The sequence below is a fragment of the Manis pentadactyla genome, chromosome 11, assembly GCF_030020395.1.
Source record: "Manis pentadactyla isolate mManPen7 chromosome 11, mManPen7.hap1, whole genome shotgun sequence".
In the NCBI taxonomy this organism is placed as follows: domain Eukaryota; kingdom Metazoa; phylum Chordata; class Mammalia; order Pholidota; family Manidae; genus Manis; species Manis pentadactyla.
Window position 1 is genome coordinate 37,599,572 of NC_080029.1, and position 22,774 is coordinate 37,622,345.

The following is a 22,774-nucleotide window of genomic DNA, read 5'->3' on the forward strand; positions in this document are numbered from 1 at the left end:
ATTGTCTTAATTGCCACACCACACTGCTCCAGATTACCCAAAGAACAACCTCAGCCATCTGGAAGAATGCAGAATGGGTTTACATTTTTTTTTTTAAAGTTCCTAATTGTGCTGAAACAAATCTTAATTTGGCATTGTAAGTCTTCTCACAGACTTTTGAGATAGTATATTTAGTTGCCCAGCTCAGTTTTAGTTGTATTGCTCTTAAAAATGCCAAATCTTATTTCTCATATTTGAAAAGAGTAGCTGAAGAGAAAATGTTTGTGTTACCCAGTGGCATGTTTAGCTAAGCCTTGGGATACCACATTGGGCATGGAATGCTGAATTATATCAATATTCAGAAAAAAGCTTGTGCTTAGAATTGCATCATTAGCATGCATACTTTTAGATTTCAGTGACTTTTCCTACCCTTAGTGACAGCCCGTTTGTGGCCAGGAAATCAGCAAAGAAGGGCCTTATGTTGTAAATACCCTGACTCAAAAAGTATATCATCTTACTAATTTAGTGTTTTAAAATGCTTCTCTGTTCTGAAAATGTTACTCATTCTTTGTTTTTTAAAGAAGCTTTTGTATTACTGTTAATTCAAGTTTTAATTTCAGAGGCATGCTCTCAATTATATATATTTGTATACATACCTACATAATACACACATGTAAGTTTCTGTTTTATGTTTGACAGTACTGTTTATGCACACTAGGAAATAAGGTTTTAAAATGGGTTTCATATTCTTCAGTATGGTGTTTCAAATTTGAATTTTGTATTTCTTCAACCCCTATATTGTATATAGGCTTACAATTGATTAAATAATATTTCTTTGTATGAAGGATAGGCAAGTTTCACAATTAGTGGGGTGTACTACATGTCATCACTGGATTTTATTGCCCAGATTACTAATTATAAATGTACACTCTTAATTGCTTGGGATTAGAGTCCATACACACGTAGTATTGTATCATTCTCAGGAGCTTAAGGGCTCATATTTAAAACTCCCAACTGAGGTTCAGAAATAGCATCGGTAAGCTGGCATTGCAACATTGATTTGACTCTTTTCTGTACTTTAAGTCTTTTTTAAAAAAAAGATTTAATGATGTTTTCTGTGTCAACTGTAAGTTGTGAAATAACAGTAAACTTAATTGGTGTAATGTGATACCTTTCTGTCTGTTTTTAAATCTCATATCATACTGCTAAAATAGCAGCAGGTTCATCTCATTCTGAGCTGATTCATGTTGATTTAATCCTCAAAGCAAATGGGAAGCACGACATTTTTATCTTTTGTAGCAGTAATCTCTGGGAATGGGGGGAACCCTCAGTTAACTGACATACTTGAAAATAATTGTTTTTTTATTGCTGTTCTTTTTTGTTTGTTTTTAGTGGGAATGGTCAACTGAAGACTAAGTGCTTACTGAAAGTCTGTAATTCCTTTATTTTATGTCTTTACCTTATAGCCGTGGCATAAGTAAGATAGTCTTTTTGAAGGTTTTTCTTGCTTATACTTTTGAACTTGGAAAATTGAGCTCCAACAATGCTGACTGACTCTTGAGCACATCCTGGAAGTTTGTTCTGTTAATCCTTTTTTATCAGATTGATTTACTCCTTGTCTTAAAAGTCAAGTGCAGAAGAGAAGACAAGGTATGGCTGAGGGTTTTGAATAGATGACCTTTGTTTAATTGAAGTTTGATATTATTAGAAGAAAATTTCAATAATATTAACATTTCTAAAAGCCCTTTAGAATATACTTTTATATGGTTTTAAAATAATTTTGAAGATGTGTCAAAAATAGTAAATTTCTTTGCAGAAAATAGTTTTAATAAGAGTTATAGGGAATTGATTCCCTACTGTATGTTGTAGATACTTGAGAGATGTTTGTAAAATGAATGATAATTTTTAATGAAAAGCTCTTTCCACCCAACAAATGGCTTTTTCATTTAATCCTCACTCAACCCTGTGAAGTACATTTTCTCAGTTTTACAGATAAAGAAAATAAGGCTCAGAGAAGTGGCTTGTCCAGTGTCTCCTAGTAAATAGTAAAGGTGTGATTCTAAATCAGAACCTGTCAAGCCAAAGTCCTTACGGTGTTTGACAAGGTCCAAGATGTTCTGTATCAACTACTTGTCCCTAACTCTTCTGACCCATCTCCTCTACTTTCCACTCATGCTCCAGCCACGTTTACTTCTTTGCTGAGCCTTAGATTCCCCACATGCTCCCTTGCTGCCACAGTACCTTTGCACTTAGTCCCCTTCTGCTCCAGTGCTTTTCTCCTAAACACCTTCATGGTTGACTACCTCAGCGCCTTCAAGTGTTTGCTTAAATGCCATCTTCCAGGTGAATACTCTATTTAAAATGGTATCCCTGCTCCCAGGATGTTTAGTTCCCCTTGCCCTGCATACTGTTTTCCCCCATAGTGCATTATGTATTTGCTTATTATTTTTAGTTGCAATTAGTTGTCTCCTCCTGCTAGACTGTAAAGCTTGTAAAAGAAGGGGTTTTTGTCTCTTTTCTCTGTTGTAGTATCCCAGCAGTGCTTGGACCTCAGTGGGTGTTCAGTGAATATTCAATAAGTGGATGAATACGTAAATGCAAAGCTTGTGCCCTTTGCACTAGTCCTTCCCACCTTTTCGACAAAATTATCTGTATATTTTTGCTATGGGCACTCCAAATTCTACCACTTCATTAATGTGCATTCATTTTCATTTTGAAAATTTTTCTTTATATTTTTCTCTCATCCTTGAATATAAGCCATTCTTTTTATTTTTAAAAGTCAGCCAGATTTTTATATAAAATGTTAGAAATTAAGGCATTATCTTATTGCATATTAGTAGGGAGAGACAGTTCAAGGAACTTATTGAACTGTGCATGTTTTAGTTTTTTGTCTCATAAGCTCACCTTTTTTTCTTTTTATATTCATACGTGTTCTATCATTAAAAATCAAAAATTTAGTTTAAAATTTTTGTTTCCAGCTTTTTTGAGATATAGTTGGTAATATGGTGTGTTTAAGGTGTCCAAGTATTGATTTAACACACTTACATATTGCAAAGTGTTTACCACCATAGTTTAGCTAACTCTCCCATCTGGTCACATAAATACCATTTATTTTTTGTGATGAAAACATTTAAGATCTATTCTTTTAGCTACTTTCAAGTATATTATAAAGCATTAACTATAATCACTACGTTGCACATTACATCCCCAAAACTTATTCATCTTATAACTGGAAGTATATATTGACCAATATCTTCCAATTTCTTCCACCCCTTAGCTCGTGGTAACCACCATTCTACTCTCTATGAGTTCAGCTTTTTTAGATTCCACATATAAGTGATGTCCTACAGTATCTGTCTTTTTCTGATTTCTCTGATTATTTCATTTAGCACATCCTAGTTTTCTAATTTGCACTTAGTGACTTGATATTACTAAAATACCAGGAAATAATTTATTCTGTTAAGTATGTTATATTAAACCTTTTCCTCTATTCTTTTTTTTTTTGAGAGGGCATCTCATATTTATTGATCAAATGGTTGTTAACAACAATAAAATTCTGTATAGGGGAGTCAGTTCTCAATGCACAATCATTAATCCACCCCAAGCCTAATTCTTGTCAGTCTCCAATCTTCTGAAGCATAACGAACAAGTTCTTACATGGTGAACAGTGCAAGGGCAGTCATCACAGAAACTTTCGGTTTTGATCACGCATTATGAACTATAAACAATCAGATCAAATATGAATATTCGTTTGATTTTTATACTTGATTTATATGTGGATCCCACATTTCTCCTATTATTATTATTATTATTATTATTATTATTATTATTTTTAATAAAATGCTGAAGTGGTAGGTAGATACCAGATAAAGGTAGAAAACAGTTTAGTGTTGTAAGAGAGCAAATGTAGATGATGAGGTGTGTGCCTGTAGACTATGTGTTAATCCAAGCTAGACAAGGGCAATAAAACATCCACGGATGCAGAAGATTTCTCTCAAAACAGCGGGGGTGAGGTTCTAAGCCTCACCTCTGTTGATCCCCAATTTCTCACCTGATGGCCTCCCTGTGCCTCTATTCTTGAGTATGATTTTATTTCCAGAGGAATAATGTTCTAATTAGTAATTAAAAACATAGGGTGTTAAAATTCCATATGTAGAATTTATGACTCAACTTTATTTATTATGTACTTCCATATTCTAGAAACTTCTCTTAGAAGTTTCTTCCCCTTCTCCTAGGAGCTGGGTATTAAAAGATGAACAAGAAACATGGTTCACTGGTTTTTAAAAAAAAGTCTCATATAATGTGGCAAGTCCTTGAATGGAGTGGGAATGTACAAAGTTTTATGGGAAATTTTATGTTACATAATTTCTAAGGACTTCCAAAAAGTGAGATACTGCTATACTGTTACAGGGTATCTATCTTTTCAGCTTTTATGGTCACTTAAATACAATTGAAATTAGTATTGGCAATTCAGCTAGAACTCTGTTATCTGTGCTACTAGAAAAATGTAGGAACAACGGAGCAATGTGGCCCAGAGAGTCCTAGATACAGGCCCATAGAAAAGTTGTTATAAGTGAAAAATAGAAGGGAAGGAAGATCTAGGGAGAGAAATAACAACTGTGTGTGTGTGTGTGTGTGTGTGTCAGGGGGTTGTATATTTTATTCTGAGATTGCCCTTTCTTTTTCTATTATTCAAAAGGTCCTTTCTTTTTATGAAATTATAATAAAAATAAATAATGGTTAGTTAACTGTTTTAGTGCCTCTCCCTGGAAAAAGTCCACCTGTTCTTTTTTGTAATTCTGTTGGTATGTAAGATTCTCAAAATAAGGAACTACTGACAGAGACACTGTGCAGTTCTTGCAGCCGGTGTTTTGCTGTAGGCCAGCGTGCTTCAGCAACTCCTTGTATTCACAAGGCCCTGGTCCTGTCTTCCTGATGTCTTCATCTCTGGAAATATGTCCATAGGTAGGGAATTAATAATAGAGATATTAACAATGTCAGTCAGAGGCCTTTGAGTTTGATGGCAGGAAAATAATCTACACCTATAATTAGGAATTGATCAATTTTAAAATATTTTATTTCTTTTCCTGACGTTTCAATGACTGCTTTGGCATTAGAAGATAAAGCATGAGGGATAGCTAATGAAGGATTGGAAACAAATATTTTGTTAGAAGTGTGTGTGTGTGTGTGTGTGCATGCGCATGTGTGTTTCTATTTATTCTGATTGGAACATAGTGTCAAAATAATGTAAAAGCCCTGAACCTGTAATTTTGCTGCCAAAGCCACTAGTCTGCATCAGTGGTGACCTTTGGGTAATAAATTGGAGAGCATGTATTTGTCATCTTTTGAGAAAGAAAACTGTAGAGATCTACTTAAGAATAATAAAGTACATGTTGATTGTCCAAGCTGGGGAAAATAATTAATATAAGCATACCTTGTTTTATTAAGCTTAAAGCTTAGCTTATGAAGATACTGAGATTTTTATGAATTGAAGATTTATGGCAGCCCTGCATTGAGGAAGTCTTTTAGTGCCATTTTTCCAATAGCATTTACTCGTTTTCTTTCTCTGGGTCACGTTTTGGTAATTCTCATAATATTTCAAGCTTTTTATTACTGTTTGTTACGGTGATCTGTGATCAGTGGTGTTTAATGTTTTCACTGTAATTGTTTTGGAGTGCCATAATCCACCCCCATATCAGAGAGTGAATTTAGTAAGTGCGTGTGTTCTGACTGCTCCACCAGCTGTCCACTCCCACCTCCCTCACCCTCTCCCCATTTTCTGAGACACACAATATTGAAATTAGATCAGTTAATAACCCTACAATGGCCTCCAAGTGTTCAAGTGAAAAGGAGTCAATGGATGCGGCAAACTCCATTGTTGTCTTAAGAACTTGCCACAACCGCCCAGGCCTTCAGCAGCCCCCACCCTGATCATTCAGCAGCCATGTGTCAAGGCAAGACTCCACCACCACCACCAGCAAAAAGATTATGACTTAGTGAAAACTCAGATGAGGTTAGCATTTTTTACAAAAAGGTATTTTTTAAATTAAGATATGCACATTGTTTTTTTTTGATATAATGCTATTGCACACTTAACAAACTACACTATAGGTGAGACATAATTTTTACATGCACCGAGGAACCAAAAAATTCATTTGACTGATTTTGTGGTATTTGCTTTATTGCTTTGGTCTGGAACCAAGCCTTCAGTATCTCTGAGGTATGCTTGTACACTGTTCTGCCTTGTTTTATGTTTTAAAATGGACAATTAAGAGGCATTTTTTAACAAATACAGGCATACCTTGGAGATATTGCAGGCTCAGTTCTAGAACACCACAATAAAGTGAATTATCACAATAAAGTGAGTCAAATGAATTTTTTGATTTTCCAGTGCATATGAGTTTATGTTTATACTATACTGTGTGTCTGTGTAGACATAGTACAGTAGCATTATGTCTAAAAAAATGATGTACATACCTTAATTTAAAAATGTTTATTGCTAAAAAGTGCTACCATTGTCAGAGGTTTTGGCCAGTCATAATCACTGATCACAGATCACTATAACAAAAGTGGTAATGAAGAAGTTTGAAATACGACACAGAGACATGAAGTGAGCAAATGCTTTTGGAAGAGTGGCGCCAATACACTTCCTTGACACAGGGTTGCCACAAGCCTTCAATTTGTAAAGAAAAGCAGTATCTGTAAAGCCCAGTAAAAGCAAAGCTTAATAAAATGAGGTGTGCGTGTGTCCATGACACCAGTGGTGGTGGTGGTGGTTAGTTGCTGTTATTTATCATAATCACCGTCATGAATGTTGCTGGTGTGGACTCTGGAGTAAAACTACCTGGCTTTGAATACCAGCTGGGCAATGACTTAGCTGTTTGGGCCCCCATGTTTTTATCTGAAAAATGGGGTTATTAATAGAGGCCACTCGTGAGACATCCTGAGGATTAAAGGGAATAACAAATGTAAGGAGTTTAGTGCAGTCCTTTGCAATGGTAAATGTCCATAATCACTGTTGTCAATCTTTTTACCTTGAACTGTCGGTACTGGCCTTTCCTGTCTTTCAGTTTGTTGCTTAGTTAATACTCACACCTTGGTCTCATTCTGCTGATACTCTCCTTACCTGTGTAACCATTCTATGAGACATGTTTTGAACATATACAAAGAGTGTATGCTTAATAATCAGCAAAATGTTTTTTAATCTTCTTAATAGATTGGAAAGATTTCTAAAAACAGCCAACTGTGCATTCACTTATTTTTAGCCTAGGCCAAGAAGGAACACTTTCACTGTTGTACATGTTACCAGGGACCTTTTTTTTCTTGGAAATGGGAAAGTTTCACTGTTAGCCTTCAACAAAATGAAAGAGAAAGAATTTCAAAGGTGAGGAAGATGAAAGAAGGGTTTTATAGTTATTACTTTAAAAACAGTGGTTTTTAACCATGGCCACACATTAAAATCACATGAGATGCTTTTATAAAATATAAATACCTAGTAGTGGAAACACTACACCACCACCATCATCAACAACAAATGTTTTTATTTTTATTTTTTCCAAAACTTTTTTTATTAAGGTATTATTGATATACCCTCTTACAAAGGTTTCACATGAAAAAACAATGTGGTTACTACATTCACCCATACCCCATTGCAGTCACTGCCCATCAGTATAGTAAGATGCCACAGAGTCACTCTTTGCCTTCTCTGTGCTACACTGTCTTCCCCATGATCACCCCCACACCATGTGTGCCAATCTTAATACCCCTCAATCTCCTTCTCCCTCCCCACCTGCCCTCTCCTACCCCTCCCCTTTGGTAACTGCTAGTCCCTTCTTGGAGTCTGTGAGTCTGCTGCTGTTTTGTTCCCTCAGTTTTGCTTCGTTGTTATACTCCACAGATGAGGGAAATCTTTTGGTACTTGTCTTTCTCTACCTGGCTTATTTCACTGACCATAATATTCTCCAGCTCCATCCATGTTGCTGCAAATGGTAGGATTTGTTTCTTTTTTATGGTTGAATAGTATTTCATTGTGTATATGTACCACATCTTCTTTATCCATTCATCTACTGATGGACACTTAGGTTGCTTCCATATCTTGGCTATTGTAAATAGTACTGCAATAAACAGTGATGCATATGTCTTTTTGAATCTGAGAAATTATGTTCTTTGGGTAAATTCCTAGGAGTGGAATTCCTGGGTCAAATGGTATTTCTATTTTTAGTTTTTTGAGGAACCTCCATATTGTTTTCCACAATGGTTGAACTAGCTTACATTCCCACCAGCAGGGTAGAGGGTTCCCCTTTCTCCACATCCTTGCCAGCATTAACAATAAATGTTTTTAAACCCAATACTTTCCATACAGTCATAAAATAATTGGAATGGTAAGTTTTTAATACTTTTTTTAACTAACATGTTAGGTTTGGGTTAATTTCTTATTGTTTATTTACATTGAAGTGTCTTGTGCAGTTAACATGTTGTACCTGGGTCCAGTTCATAGGACATGAAGCCTAATTTTATTATTTGATCATTACATAGATTTATAGTTGTTTCCGTGTTTTGTTGACATATTGCTGGTTATATCATGGGTTTCTTGGGTGTCAAGAACAATTCCTAATGGAAGTGTATTTCCACCAATAAAAGAGGATTCTTTTAGTTTTCCTGAAATACGTACTACAAAAAGGGAATTCTACTTGTGTCTGTGTTTACACGTCAAGTTAGTCGCAAGAATTTGGACAGACCACATAGACAGGCAGTTAGGCATTTTACCACATGTGCTAGCATTCTATGCTTCAGTCCTTCAGGGCTAAGCCAACTTAATATTTTAGTGCAAAGTTCTCCTTAGTACTGTGAGACTAGTTTTCTATAAATATATGCTCATACTTGCTTTATATGATTACTATTCTTATTGACTTTGTTGAAGTTTTGGAGCATTGTGTGTGAGACCCTGATGGCATACATGGATGGGAATGTGTACACCTTAGGGCAGGTTCTAGGGATGAAGTGAAGGGGAGCAAAGACTACATGAATGTGCTCAGTTTGTGTGGTACCTTTATTTTTTGCGAGAGTTGGAAAAATGGATGTCAGAAGACTATCATAGGGCATTTTCAGTTTAAAAGCACTATTAAGTTAGAAGAATTTTATTTCAAATCTTTTGAATTGAAGTAACTGGTTATAAGTATTGCTCATTAGGAGCTCAAATGATGTTACTGCTTAGCTTCCAATGCAGACATGACCATTTTATAGAAATATTTATTCACTGTATTTCCACATCCCTTTAAACAGCCTATGTGTGAATGAGTTACCAGCTACATTTAAAAAAAATCAATCTGCCTTCTTACTGTGATAGTATGGCTAATAAATATAATGATGTGGGTGGGCTCTATTTATTTACTTGGTTGGTATATTTGCAAGTGTGAATTTAGCATTCTGATTTTCAACAACTTCAGCTGACTGGGGCCTCCCAGCACCAAACGCACAGGACACTGGGTTCATGTGTTCTTTCTTCTACCATTGCTACTTTGGGCTTTGATGAGTCCTTACTGAGTCAGGCCCCAAGGGAAGGGCTGATAATGGATTTGGGATCCTGTGCCCCAAACATTAGATGTGATAGAATAATGGAAGCTGTTGACTTCATTCATCCATAGGGAGGAATGAGCTTCTTCTGCCAATTATGAACAAACAAACTATAATAGATAAACAACTAGCTCTTGAAATCATAATGAGAGTGAAGAGAGTTATGTGTGTGTACTTGTCTCCTTGTGTGTGTAGTATGTGCATATGATGGCAGGGTGGGCTGTGGCTAAAATGTAGATAGCCCTGTTGACTGTTCTTTAGACACAAGGAGAATCTTTGTCTTTAATCTGAACCTTTGCTGTTGAATTCTGTGCCCATTTTTCTATTAGTTGTTACACTTGTAAATTTTAAAATTATTTGGGTATGAACATATTGAAGGTGGGAGTAGTTATTTTCCCCAGTTTACCGAGGAAAATTGATAGGATTCTGGGAGATGGCATTAAAAAAGCATGTGGGGAAAAATGATGATGCTAAAAAGGAAAGAAGGACAATACAGTGAGAAATACAGCTACCAAGTGGATGCCCACTTAGCTGGTTGCTGCGTATTGTCTGGGTGAGAAGCATATTCTGGTGATCAACTTAATTTTAAGAGTTGCTCTAAAGCAGTGGAATCTGACCTATAATCTTACCAAGCTGTGATAAATGGATCATTTATTCTCCCCTTTAAATAAATACCGCTGATGACCTTGATGGTATCACATAACCATGTACTGGTTCCTCTTTATTTGTGATTCTGTGGAGTCCTTCTCCTGGTTGAGGGATGGCCTGTGTCGGCCTGAGGTTTCCAGTGGAGAAGAGATGACATGAGCATCCACTGCCTGGTCTGCTTTGGAATTCTAGGATGACCTCTAAGTTTTCTAATTTTCCTACTTATTTCTAATGTTTATATGTATTTTTTTCTTCAAACTAAGTTGTAAGTTCCTTCAGAAGTGTTTAAATTTTCGGGTGTCTTAGATTTGGGAGGTTGGTAGCTTTGAGTTGTTATAACCTAGTGCTGTTGTCTTGTGGTTACAGTGTACTGCCTGTCTGATTTCTTCTTTTTCCTTTATGAATTTTCCTTTATGGCTTAGTACCTGATACTTTTATAAATGTTTCTTTAAAAAGAATATTTGTATCTGCTTCTGGGAAGGGTTCCATAGGTACTGAACTTATATCATTGAAACCTCTAGAGTACTCAGAGGGTGTTGCTTGTCTGACTCTGGGCTGTCCTGCCTCTCCATGTTTTACTTTGTCAGATCCCACTGGGACTAGGGAGATGAAGGCAGGGAGGTTGGGAGCAGTGTAGCTGTGTGGGGCAGCCTGAGGGCCAAACATTACAGGGAGAGCCCTCTGCTTGGACTGATTAAATTAGGTCATCCTTCAATACAAATGAAACATTTTCTTTAAAAAATTGTTGACGTAAAGGAATTGACTCTTTGAAGAAACCTCCCCTCTATCTCCTCTTTATAATTTGGTCAGTCTCGATTACTTATGTTCTTTAAGGAGAGGAGGTCATTTTAGAAGAATTTAGTCTGTGATAAAAAAGCATAGCTTATTGAACTATGTGTTCATCTCTAGGGAATGGGCTAAGGAGCGATAAGAGAAGGGGGTCAGCATGATCCTTTATGAATGGAGGTGTGTTGGAGATGAATTTGTTGATTTCTTTCTGTGTTCTTCCTCTTTTCTCTTTGCACATATCCTGTTTTATGGAATATATTACTCTTGCCTTTTGCTGAATTTGAATATTGCATGGTGGTGAAGAGTCCAGCCTGTCTGGGTGTGAATCCTGTCTCCACTACTTGTTAGCTGTATGACTCTGGGCACATCGCTCAGCCTCTTTGTGTCTTGGTTATCTTATCTGTGAAATTGGTTAGAGTACCTACCCCATAGGGTTCTTGTTGGGATTAAATGAGATAGAATATGTGAAAATGCTTAGAATTGTACCCAATAAATATACTCAGTAGTGCTCAGTAAGTGTAAGCTATTTTCATTATTACATTAGACAGGTAGGGAGCCAGCTTCACATTTGTCTATATCAGTTTGGATGAATAAGAATAAATTCAACTGTCTAACAGTAGTTAAAAAATGATTTAATGTTGAATGCCTGAACTTTTTAAATAGCCTGTATATGAATCTCTTAAGTATTATTGCAGTGACCACAAAGATTAATCATTGTCACTATTTAAATGATAGTTTGCTTTTTGGAGGAAAAGATGTTATTTATAGATGCTTTCATAAAGCTTATGTACTGAGTTACAGAATTTTCCATGCAGATGGTCTGGTTTTTAAGGTTTATTAAAGTTAAAATATCAAAAGTAAGGTTAGTTAAAATTTCTCCTGAAGATTTTAACTTTAGTGCTACATTAATAAGCTTTTTGTTGTTCCCTATCCAGCCATCAAAACTTCCATTCATCTTCACAGTGTGGGGTCTTATTGATAACTTCAAAGACTTCAGTCCCTAACCTTATGGTCCTGTGCATGTAATTAGCGTTGGTTAAAGATATAGAGTCCTGTTCACAGGCAGCCTTGTTTAGTGTCTATATTTTACGCAAGTGTTTTAAACACCCGAAGTGGGTAGCAATGACAGAGAAAGCTAGGTCTGACTAAATTTCATTCTTAGCTAGATGTTTTGGAAGTGATTTAAGTCTAGGGACATAGAATAAGACATATCTCATGATTTAGAGCCAAAGACTTTGGGGTTTGAGTTAGATACATTATGTCTTTGGGGACTTACCAGGGCTGAGGGTGTGGGAGACTCATTGGTTAAGAATAATTTCTTAATTTACAACTTGTTTGTACTGACAGTAGTAGTGATATTCCATATACCTTCAAAAATATTGGCTACTTCTCTTGTTCTCTTATATCTGGTAGAGAAACCCTGTTTTCTGGTATCCTGTCTGCTCTCATCCAGGCTTACCCTAAAGTTGATGTGAGCAGGCAGTGTTTTTGAGGAATTGTCAGTGAGATCCTGGGTATTTGGGCTAGCCCTTAGGTTGTGTGATGTGAGGAGCGGAGTGGGTTGTGGAGAGGAGCCTGGCTCTTGCTCCCTTCTGCTCAGGCTGCTGGTAGCTGTAAGGTGCATGCTGTTAGCCATTGCACTTACCTCCGGGGAGTGGTGGCTCATACTTAGAGGCCACTGTAAAGCATTTACTGGGAGGCAGGCAACCGAGGGTGGTTGCAAGTGACAGGCCAAACACTGTTAAAGTCCTTCTTGAGTAGTACAAGGAGAATGTGGGAGTGTGGTTAGAGACCTGGGCACTTTGCCCAGCACTGTAACTCATTCATTGTGGGACCTACCTCAGTGATTGTCTCTTAATTTTCTTTTTGAAAAATGGAGAATCATAATATAATGCAATCTGCTTACCTCTAAGAGTGTTTTGAGGAGTAACTAATTAATTACTTTGGATAAAGGCGGCAGAGCCTGCTCTGGACATAATTTCATTGCCTTTCCAGGGAAGCTCCAGTTTGGGAGAATAAAACAGTGGAAAGAAGATAGGGCTAAAAGGGCTATCTACAACTTATTTGGTGTGTCTCAAGTCTAACTATAGATCAGGTTTCCATTCTAGGTGAGAAATTTTAACCTAAAATTTTCTACAGTTTTTTAGAAGTGACACCAAACCAAATGTTTTGACCTGCTGTTTGTGGGCAAAGAACAGATGTTTATTCTGAGAACATATTAATAAAGATTTTAGTGGTTTTTCTACCACTGTAAGGGGAGAAGATAGGTCCAAAGGAAGAACATAGATTTAAGTAGAATCTGCTCTTATTGTCCATTACTGATGTGCTCTTTTTGAGAGAGTTGGGATTACTTCATACTGTTGATTTTTCAAGTTTCTTTGACAAAGAAATTTCATAGTTATCAAGCCAAAAAAGACAAAAATATAAACACACACACACACAAAACAGTTGCTTTAAATACCAGGGATGTCAGCATGAACTTAAAGTGAATTTACTGACTGACATTTCTGCTTTGGAATTTTTTAGTATAACCAATTTAAACCAACAGTGACAACTTCTGACCTTACCTTATAATGGGGAGTTTGACCTTTCTCAGTGTTTTTAGTGTAAGGGTGTTGATATTGGGTGTTTTTGGTTAAAATTTGCTTCAACTGTGTAATGGCTCTTGGGATTTTGGTCAATCTTTGGTTGTGGAATAGCAAATGCTGTCAATTGTGTTGGTACCATGTAGTTTTCAAATTCAAGTTCTCTGAAGTAGTGGATATGGTATCCCTTCCCACCCATGTGTAACTGTTAAAAAGAACACTGTTGTCATGTGAATTCTTATTTTTTTGAGCTTGCTTTTGAAGTAACTTTCACAGAGAATTCCTGTTACTTAGAAATTGATGACAGACTTACACCATTTCCTTTTTTTTTCTTAGACGTTCCATCCTCAGAGCAGCCTGAACTGTTCCTAAAGAAACTTCAGCAGTGCTGTGTCATTTTTGACTTCATGGACACGCTATCTGATCTTAAAATGAAAGAATACAAGCGCTCCACTCTTAATGAACTGGTGGACTACATTACAATAAGCAGAGGCTGTTTGACAGAGCAGACTTACCCTGAAGTAGTTAGAATGGTGAGTTTCTTTTTTTCGCCTTGGACACTTTTAAGCCCCTTCATAGCGACTCACAGGTCTATTTATTGCAGAGGCAGGTCTCTAGAGGTCACCTCCGCAAAAGAGAGCCAGCCTTCTGAGAGCTAAGCAAAAGTAGTCGGCACGATACTAGAATTTGAAGAGCATGATTTCATGAGAATGAAATCCAGAACTTTTCATCTACAACAGTATTGGAGGAATCAATGACTTGAAAACATGAAGCCAAAGACTGCCAGGGTATTATTGGATTTCTGGCATTGGGAAAAGAAAAGACACAGGAGAATCAACAAAGTTTTAGATGTGTTTGAAAAATATTCAAGCCTGTTGGATGTCTTGATTTTTTTCTTTTTTGTCTCTATTGATTGTGGTATAGTAGAAATGGCTTTAAGCTTAATCTGATTGTGATTGTAGAATCTACTTAAAGCCTCTCTTGGCTTTTATAAGCTAATCATTCTCTTTATAATCTTGAAATCAGAGGTGATGTCTTTCATTTTTATCATTGTCGTGCACTTTGTGTGGTTGTTAGGAGTTATGAGGAGAAACACATTAGCATAATACAAGTAATCATGTTCTTATTGTCAATAATTGGTTTTTTAAAAGCTGAGCCAAAAATATAGTTTTCTGTGACATTTGTGTGGGAGGGTTACCTTCCATGGCATCCTATAAGATTTTGGATCCAGAGAGCAGTGTGCTGTTTCAGGGAGGCAGGGCTGGCCTGCCACCTGGTGAAATTATGTTGCAAAGATCCAGAAGGGGCGGTGCATCATTGAGAAGCCCCTTGGAGAATATGGTCCACTCTCTGTGTACTGCCGAAAGTCTAGCTAGCCTTTGTATTTAACTTGTTTATCATTTGTGCTCCATAAATACAGAAAAGAGACATCTATGGTAGAGTAAATGTGGTTAAAAATAAATAGTTCAGATTTGGGAAGGGACCCGGTTATCATAACTTGAGAAATGACTGATGGATGAAAGTAATTTCCAAACAATGTGCAGTTTATTCTTTAGATCCATATCTGAGTGTATATTGCATTTGTTGTTCATTTATAGAAATGTAGTACTAGAATGATTTTTAGGTTAAAGACATTGAGCTCTTGAGCAGTGCTTCTCAGTCAGGGGAGGTTTTGCTTCCCAGGGCCCTTTGGAACATCCAGAAATGTTTGTAGTCACAGCCGGGATGAGGAAGGGAGTGCATCTAGTGGAAAGAGGCCAGGAATGCTGCTTAACTTCTGATGATGCACAAGACAGCCCCTGCAACAAGGAATGTCTGGTCTCAAATATCGATAGTGCCACTGTTAAGAAACCCGGCTCTAGAGTCTGCATACTATTTTAAACCTTTTCACCTGATGCTTAGGATCTTCTCTAGGCCATCCTTGGTCCTTGGTTTTACCTTATCTGTGTCCTCAGCCAACAGAGGTATCCACTGTTTGTAACTTCCTTCTATATCTTCCATGAGTAGTCCATGAGTATATAAGCATATATATGCACACACACACATGTGTGTGTGTGTAGTTTTTTTGTAAGCTCACAGATGGTGGCATACTATACACACTTTCTGTATTTTCCTTTTTTCACTTATCAATGTGTGTCAGTCTTGTAGCTGTGTAATACTTCATTGTGTGGATATACTATAATTTTATTTAAATAGTACTCCATGAATATCCTTGCATACGTGTCAGTTTGCCCTTGTGGGAGAACATCTGTATATTTGCTGACTAGTTTTTTAATAGCCTTTGTGTTTTCCCTGTTTCTGCACCTTCATGATTTCCCTGCCCCCCTGCCTCTAATTCTGATTCTCCTCTTCTTCTCATGACCTGATTTAAATTGCTACCACTGTTCCCTGAGAAGTTCCTAGGTTCCTGCTTCCTTCAGTTCCTCTGCTTCTTGGTAACCTACCCTTTTGGAATTTGTTCATTTGCTGCTTTTTTATCTTTTCACATGTTTATCTGATTTTTCTAATTAGACTATGAACATTTCTAGGCAGAAGCTGTGTCCTTCACGTCTCTGTGGCCTCCATAATGCCTCCCAGCCCAGACCTATCTGGAGTTTCTTGAAGTGAATGAATTCCCTATTAAAATGTGAGCGTTTCAGACTCGTGAATTACAATTAGGATACTAAAATGTCATTGGATTATATTCAAATTTTAAAACCAGTATTTGGCATAATCTAAAAATTATTTTATTCTTAATGAGCCAGCTTGGTCCTAAACCAGCTTTGGTCTCTTAAAGGAGACCATTTTGTCTTCTTTTTTACCACTTCCTGCCCAACCCCTGTTAAAATTAAAAAGAAAAGAGACCCCTGTCAGTTGTACGTGAATGAATTTGTTTTTAAGTGTACTTGAGCCCTACCTTATGGGGTGTTGAATCTGTAGCATACATGCTAATCTAGGACATTAGAAAATAATGGTCTAGTTGGTAGTTTAGAGTTCCCAGAGGCATAATTTATTTTTCTTATCCTGTGATTTGTGAAATCATTGACTAATAATTTTACATGGTTCTTAGACAATCTGGGGCATTTACAGAGAAGGAGGTAGTGTGGTACAGTAGAAAGAGAAAGAACTTTGGAACTACACAAACCTGGGTTCAAATGCCAGCTGTGGCCACATGTACATGCTCTGTCACGTTGATGGAGCCCTCCATATTTGGGGCCTTCAGTTTTCATGTGCACATGCATAGAAGAATGTAGAATCAGGGGAAGGATGGCCATAGGCCCTCCTACCCTACTCTGTAAATAGTCTACCTAAGTAAAATTGTTACGCTTTGGTTGTACATCAGGGTTCTCACTACCTCAGATATACATAAAATCTAGTAAGCAGGACATTTAACCACTCTGAGAGGGTTGGAACCAAGTCCACTGTGGTGTCCTCTACTCCCTCCCACTTTGTCACATCTGAGCCCATTGTATATAGATTCTGGCCACTGCAGGGAAGTGCCTCATTTGTATTGTGCCTGTCTTTGGGGTATTTTGTTAAGGATTGGTGATGATATGTTAAAGCTCCAGGAACAGTCCCTAACACATGGCATGCATTCCAAATCAATAATGTTATGTTATGTTTTTCATGAATTTGTTACTAGATACTTGACAGTCATTGGTGATTTCCAGAGTTCTTGTTTGTGGACTTAAACTGCTCTGTCACTTGGTTGTGTTTATAGTCCATTGCCCCATGGTTCTCAAAATCTGTAATTCCAAGATTCTCCTGCCTGTTGTCACTGTCTCCACTTATTCCTCTTTCTCGTTGCTGTAAAATAAACTCCTTCACTAGGATTAATTAAGGAAATGGTAATTCTTTTAATGAGATATCAACGAAGTGATAAGTAGGTGTTTACAAATCAGGATGAGTAATGACTTATGATGGCATGTTCTGATGTTAGTGTTATTACCAAAAAGCCTTTGATCCAGCCTGATGGGATCTGTACTTTGAGAGTTGTTATTCCTGTTAGGGGAAGAAAAGAGTGACCTAAAGAATTAATCTATGAGTTTTGGAAGCCATTTTTAGCATTTACATGAAGCCTGATAAAGGCTACTAGAATTAAGAAAGAAAAACAATTCTTTACATGTAAACAAAATAAACGACACAACACCTGACTTGCTGAAGAGTAGTGTGAGGTGGTGGGGAGAGTCCTAGTCAGAGAACCTGCAAGTCACTGTCCTTATTTCTCATCTCATGGTTAAGTGGTGGGAGATCTTGGCTAAGTAATTTTCTCTCTAAGCCCCAAGTTCTCCTGTCTTGAGTGGAGGGAGTTGATGATCTCTCACATCCTTACGGCTCTGAAAACTACCAGCTCTTTTGGTCAGTACTCTTAAGAAATTTAGAATGGATACCACCATTATTAAAGTTTACAAACCGTTGTCCAAAGTAGTTGCATAGGTGAGTGTTTCATCTATTTATCATGAGGTCATATCTGATGGAAAAACAAGAATTAGGACTTTTAGTTCTTTAGGCTTTGGCACATTCTGTTTTGTATCATCTCAAGTGTCAGGTGCTTGTCCTTGAGGCAGTATTTTTACCACATTATGCTAATGTTTTCTTTCTGATTCAGTTGCTGTGCATCCATCTGAAAGATTTCTTAGAATTTCTGGCTCTCCCAGTAATCTTGTGTTAACATTATTCTTGAACTCTGTTTTTGAAATTCTTTATATTCACATGTCTTCTTTTAAAAAAAGTCTCTTTGTGGGGATATTTCAAATGTGAGATGAAATCTCAGTGAAGATATTGTTTTAGTTAACTCCAGGTAATGTTTATTGAATGACTTAAAACCACACTTTTACATTTTGATGATTTAAAAAAAGCAGGACCCTCCTCTGTCAAATTCACAATCAGGTAGAGAGAATGTTCATGTGTGCACATAATAAGATAATGTCAGTGTGCATTTATAGTAGTATGTACAAGGCAAGAAAGGAGTAGACAGAAAGGGTGATTAATCAGGCTAGGTAGGGGTGCTTAAGGAAGGCTTTACAAAGTGATTAAAACCTCAGTAGGGTATTAAAATATGAATACGTGTTTTACAGGTGGCTGAAATAATGTTGAAAAAGAGAATTACATGATGCAAAGGAATTTCCAATCCCCATGATTTATTCAGAGAAACACAAATAGTGTTTTGATGTTACAGCAGTGTGTGTGTGTGTGTGTGTGTGTGTGTGTGTGTGTGTCTGTGTGTTGGGGAATGAGAGGAGGTAAATGGTGGCTGTTGATGTAGATGTGAGCCAGATTCTGAAAGAACCTCACAAATACCACTGAAAAATTTTAAGCAGTTGCATGACATGGTCAGATTTGTATTGTAATGGCAGTGTGCCAGATAGATTGGACGGGGCTGAACCTGTGTTAGAGATGTTGTGGAGAGCCTAAACCAAGCTGAGGTGTGGAGGTAGAGAAGGAGAGAGGAGGATGGTATTTGAAACTCACTTAGGAGATACAGTTGAAGCCACTTAGCATTTGTGTCGGTGTTTGGAGTGTGAGAGAGGAAGGAGTCTAGGATAGCTTTGGGAATTCAATACTTGGTTGTGCTGCTGCTTGAGAAAGGTGCAGAAGGGGGAGAGAGCAGGTTTCAGATGGGTGTTGAGTTGACTTTTGATGTGTTAACTTTGAGGTTATAATAGACCTTGATTTGGAAAGCTGGAGTTGGAGACTAGTAATTATCAGCATGGGGGTAGGGCAAGGAAGAACAGGAACAGTGATGGAACTCCAGGTGATCCCAGGGAATCACTGTGCTTTAGTGCAGTGGTACAGGTGGAAGCAAGTGGCTTGAGGAGGGCATGCACTGTGAGGAAGTTGAGATGATAGGATGACTATCAGTAAGGATTGCATGTGCAGTGGTGGAATCTCGGAGGTACTGTCTTCATTAGAGTTAAACCCTATCACTTCTCTCCTGCAGAAAGTGTACCTTGTTGCACTGGTCATTAGCTTTGTCTTGCCAATGGGTTTCAGCCCTGGGCAAGTTCACTATGGATTCAGTGTGACCAAAGAAATGACAGTAGAACGTTCTTGGGTTGAAAGGGTTTTATACCCAACTTTATTTCCACAGTGGCAGGTTAATCTCTAAAATCCTGTTCACTCAGAGCGAGTCTGCACACAGCAAGCCGGTCTCTGCCTCTGGGCCTCTCTGCCCACACAGCCATCCTCTGGGCCTCTGTCCTTGGCGCTGCCACCACTCCAGCCTCTGCTCTGTTCTCCTGCAGCCTTGCAGCCATGCCACCCTGTTGCCCACAGCACTGGGCAGAGTTCTTTATATAGAGTCAATAACAACGTATTGCCCACATGTGTGTAGTGAGCTAGCCAACCAGGGCCAGGTGAGAATCCTGGCCACAGGAACTATCATTTTATCCATAAGCTTTTATTATTTTTGTATTTTGTCTTTATAACTTGGCTTCCTTGGCTGCAGAGTCTGTCCCACTCCTAGTCCATGGTTAAATCTAAATCTCTGTTGTCTTGCCAACAGGTTTCAGCCCTAGACGAGTTCACTATGGTTTCAGTGGGAATGAGGAATGACAATGAAACGTTCTTGGGGTGAAAGGGTTTATACCTTTCACCCCAGTGGATCCCACGGTGGCAGGTCAATCCTGTTCACTCAGAGCAAGTCTGCATGCAGAAGCTGGTCTCTGCCTCTGGGCCTCGCTGCCCACCCCCCGCAGCCATCTCAGTTTCTGTGGTCGGCGCTGCCACCACTCCAGTCTCTGCTTTTCTGCAGCCCTGCAGCTGGGCAGCAGCCCAGAGCATGGAGTGGAGCTCTTTATATAGAGTCAGTAATAATTTATTGCCCTTACGTGTGTAGTGATCTAGCCAACCAGGGCCAAGTGAGAGATCCTGGCCATAGGAACCTTCATTTCCTCCACACTCCACCCCTCCAGGATTCTTGCCTCTCTGTCTGTGTGCCCTTAATCTGCAATGGTCCCTGTGCAAGGAAGCTGGAACATGTAACTAAATTCCCTAACAACAGAGGCCACGACAATAAAAAAATAACAAAAATTACAACAAATAACCCTCAAGCCTGAGGAGATCCATTGCCACTAAGTGGTCATCCTGGTTGTTTTCAGACCAGTTCTGCTCAGATGAGTTAACCAAAAAGACCATGGGTGGGCCTGACAATACCCACCTTCTCCAGCCTCTCCACCAGAAAGTTTTGCAGACACACAGGCCGGTCTTGTCCCTTTGTCTCTAGCTTCTGCCTCTTTGTCCTCAGCGGCTAGAACCACTGCTCCGGTTTCAGTTGCTGCCGCAGCTCCAGTAAGATTCTATCTGACTCTCCATCCAATTTCTCTGTCTGCTCCTGCCTTTATCAAATCAACCCACATCTGAGTCCTCGTGACCTTCATGGGGCCCTTTAAATTCTTCCTTCGAGCAGCAGACCATATTTCCTTTTGTGCTTTCATTGCTTGAGCCTGAGGATAGAAGCAGAGCATAGAGTGCTCCACGACCTGGAGGAACCCGCAGCTGCTGAGTCTATATTTTCTTTTGGACTTTCCACCAGCTTTCAACCGGGTTGGGTTTCAACGAGGAGGTACTGATGCCTCCAACCCCACCTGTTAGTCAAACCTCCACTTCTGCATTTCTCGGGCTGATGTCTTCACTTCATCCTTCCCTTGCCCCATGGCACCTGGCAGCCTGCACACTCGTGCTGCTGCTTCTCCAGCTGCATCTCTTCTCCGGTTGTTGCTTTTTGGGTACTGTGACATCCTTTACCATTTGCACAGCACCTCATACCATTTGCATAGCACCTCATAGTGATGCCATTTCAGTCATTAACAAATTTTTTATCCCATCCACGGCACCTCACAGCTCACGTTCTTGTGCTGCCTCTTCTCGTGCTTCCTGTAGGAGGACGTCTTTCTCCCTTATGGCCTTTCTCAATATTGGGAGAAAAAAACCCAGCCTCCCAATTTCGCAGCCTCACGGGCACTCTGTTTCTTTAAAGAATTCCTTATTTTGCTGAGGGCCAACTTTACTGCCTCAGGTGTTGCCTCTACCCTTCCCAGTCTTGGGGTGAGGCCTGGTCCTCTAGGAGGCAATCCCACATCAGACCACATGTCTGTTGGGGGACACTTGAAGGTCTTCCCATCCATAGGTGCAGCTCTCTGGAGCACCCTTCCCATGAGGACAGCCTCTTCTGTTCCTTGGTCAACAATGAATCCTGCCAACTATGCTAATTATCTTGCCAGGGGGTTTCAGCCCGGACAAGTTAACTATGGACTCAGTGACAATGAGGAATGATAGGACGTTCTTGGGGTGAAAGGGTGTATGCCCAACTTTATTCCCACGGTGGCAGGTGAATCACTGAATCCTCTTCACTCAAAATGAGTCTACATGCAGCAAGCTGGTCTCTGCCTCTGGGCCTCTCTGCCCCCTGCAGCCGACACAGTCTCTGTCCTCAGCACTGCCACCACTCTAGTCTTTGCTCTCCCAGAGCTGTTCAGCCCTGTGAAGCATCCCAGAGCAATGGATGGAGCTCTTTATATAGAGTCAGTAACAACGTGTTGTCCACACATGTGCAGTGGGCAAGCCGACCAGGGCCAGGTGGGAATCCTGGCCACAGGAACCTTTACTTTATCCACATCTATATAGATGTGATCATAGAATATGTGATTTTTCAAAGCTAAAGTAGTTTTAAGACAAAATATATTGAACAATTTTTTTCTTCCTTTTCTATTGAAATCTTTTCTTGAGTCCTTTATATTGTTTCTTGGTCACTATTAGCTTTGTTTTTCTCCACTCTCAAATTATACCCTGCTATTTGGTTATCTAAGTGCCTTATCATTTATGCATTCTTTGATGTAACTGGAAATCAGAGCTCTGGTTAGCCTCTTAATAGAATAACATGGTTTTGGAGAAAGTTATGAAGTCATAGTTAAGGGTCTCAGAGTCTGCCTACACAGACTCTTAGGAGTGCTTTGTTAAATAAGTTCACTAATACTCTGTTGGCTGAAGGACAGAGAGTTTCTTTTAATATAATAACAACTATCTAAATGTAGCCTTGGGAATGTTAACTCCAGGGGGTAATATGAAATTTCCATTTATCACTTAATGACTGGGAGTATAACTATACATCCTGGTTAGACTTTGCCTTGGAGGTGACTCTTGAGACCCAGAGGAGACAAGATCTGTACGTGTGAGCCATTGGGGGTAGTGCTAGAGGGGTCTGCTTGCATGATTGTAAATGA

The 22,774-nt window shown here is 38.7% G+C and overlaps 1 protein-coding gene across 2 annotated transcripts in view; it reads left to right on the top strand.

The window, feature by feature from the left end:
- Positions 1–22,774, top strand: part of PPP2R5E (protein phosphatase 2 regulatory subunit B'epsilon) — a 158,603-nt gene that overhangs the window by 77,441 nt on the left and 58,388 nt on the right. For both annotated transcript variants that reach the window (XM_036896276.2, XM_036896275.2), the window contains exon 3: positions 13,911–14,107. In XM_036896276.2, the coding sequence (XP_036752171.1) occupies positions 13,911–14,107 (197 nt within the window). The remainder of the gene's footprint in view (positions 1–13,910; positions 14,108–22,774) is intronic.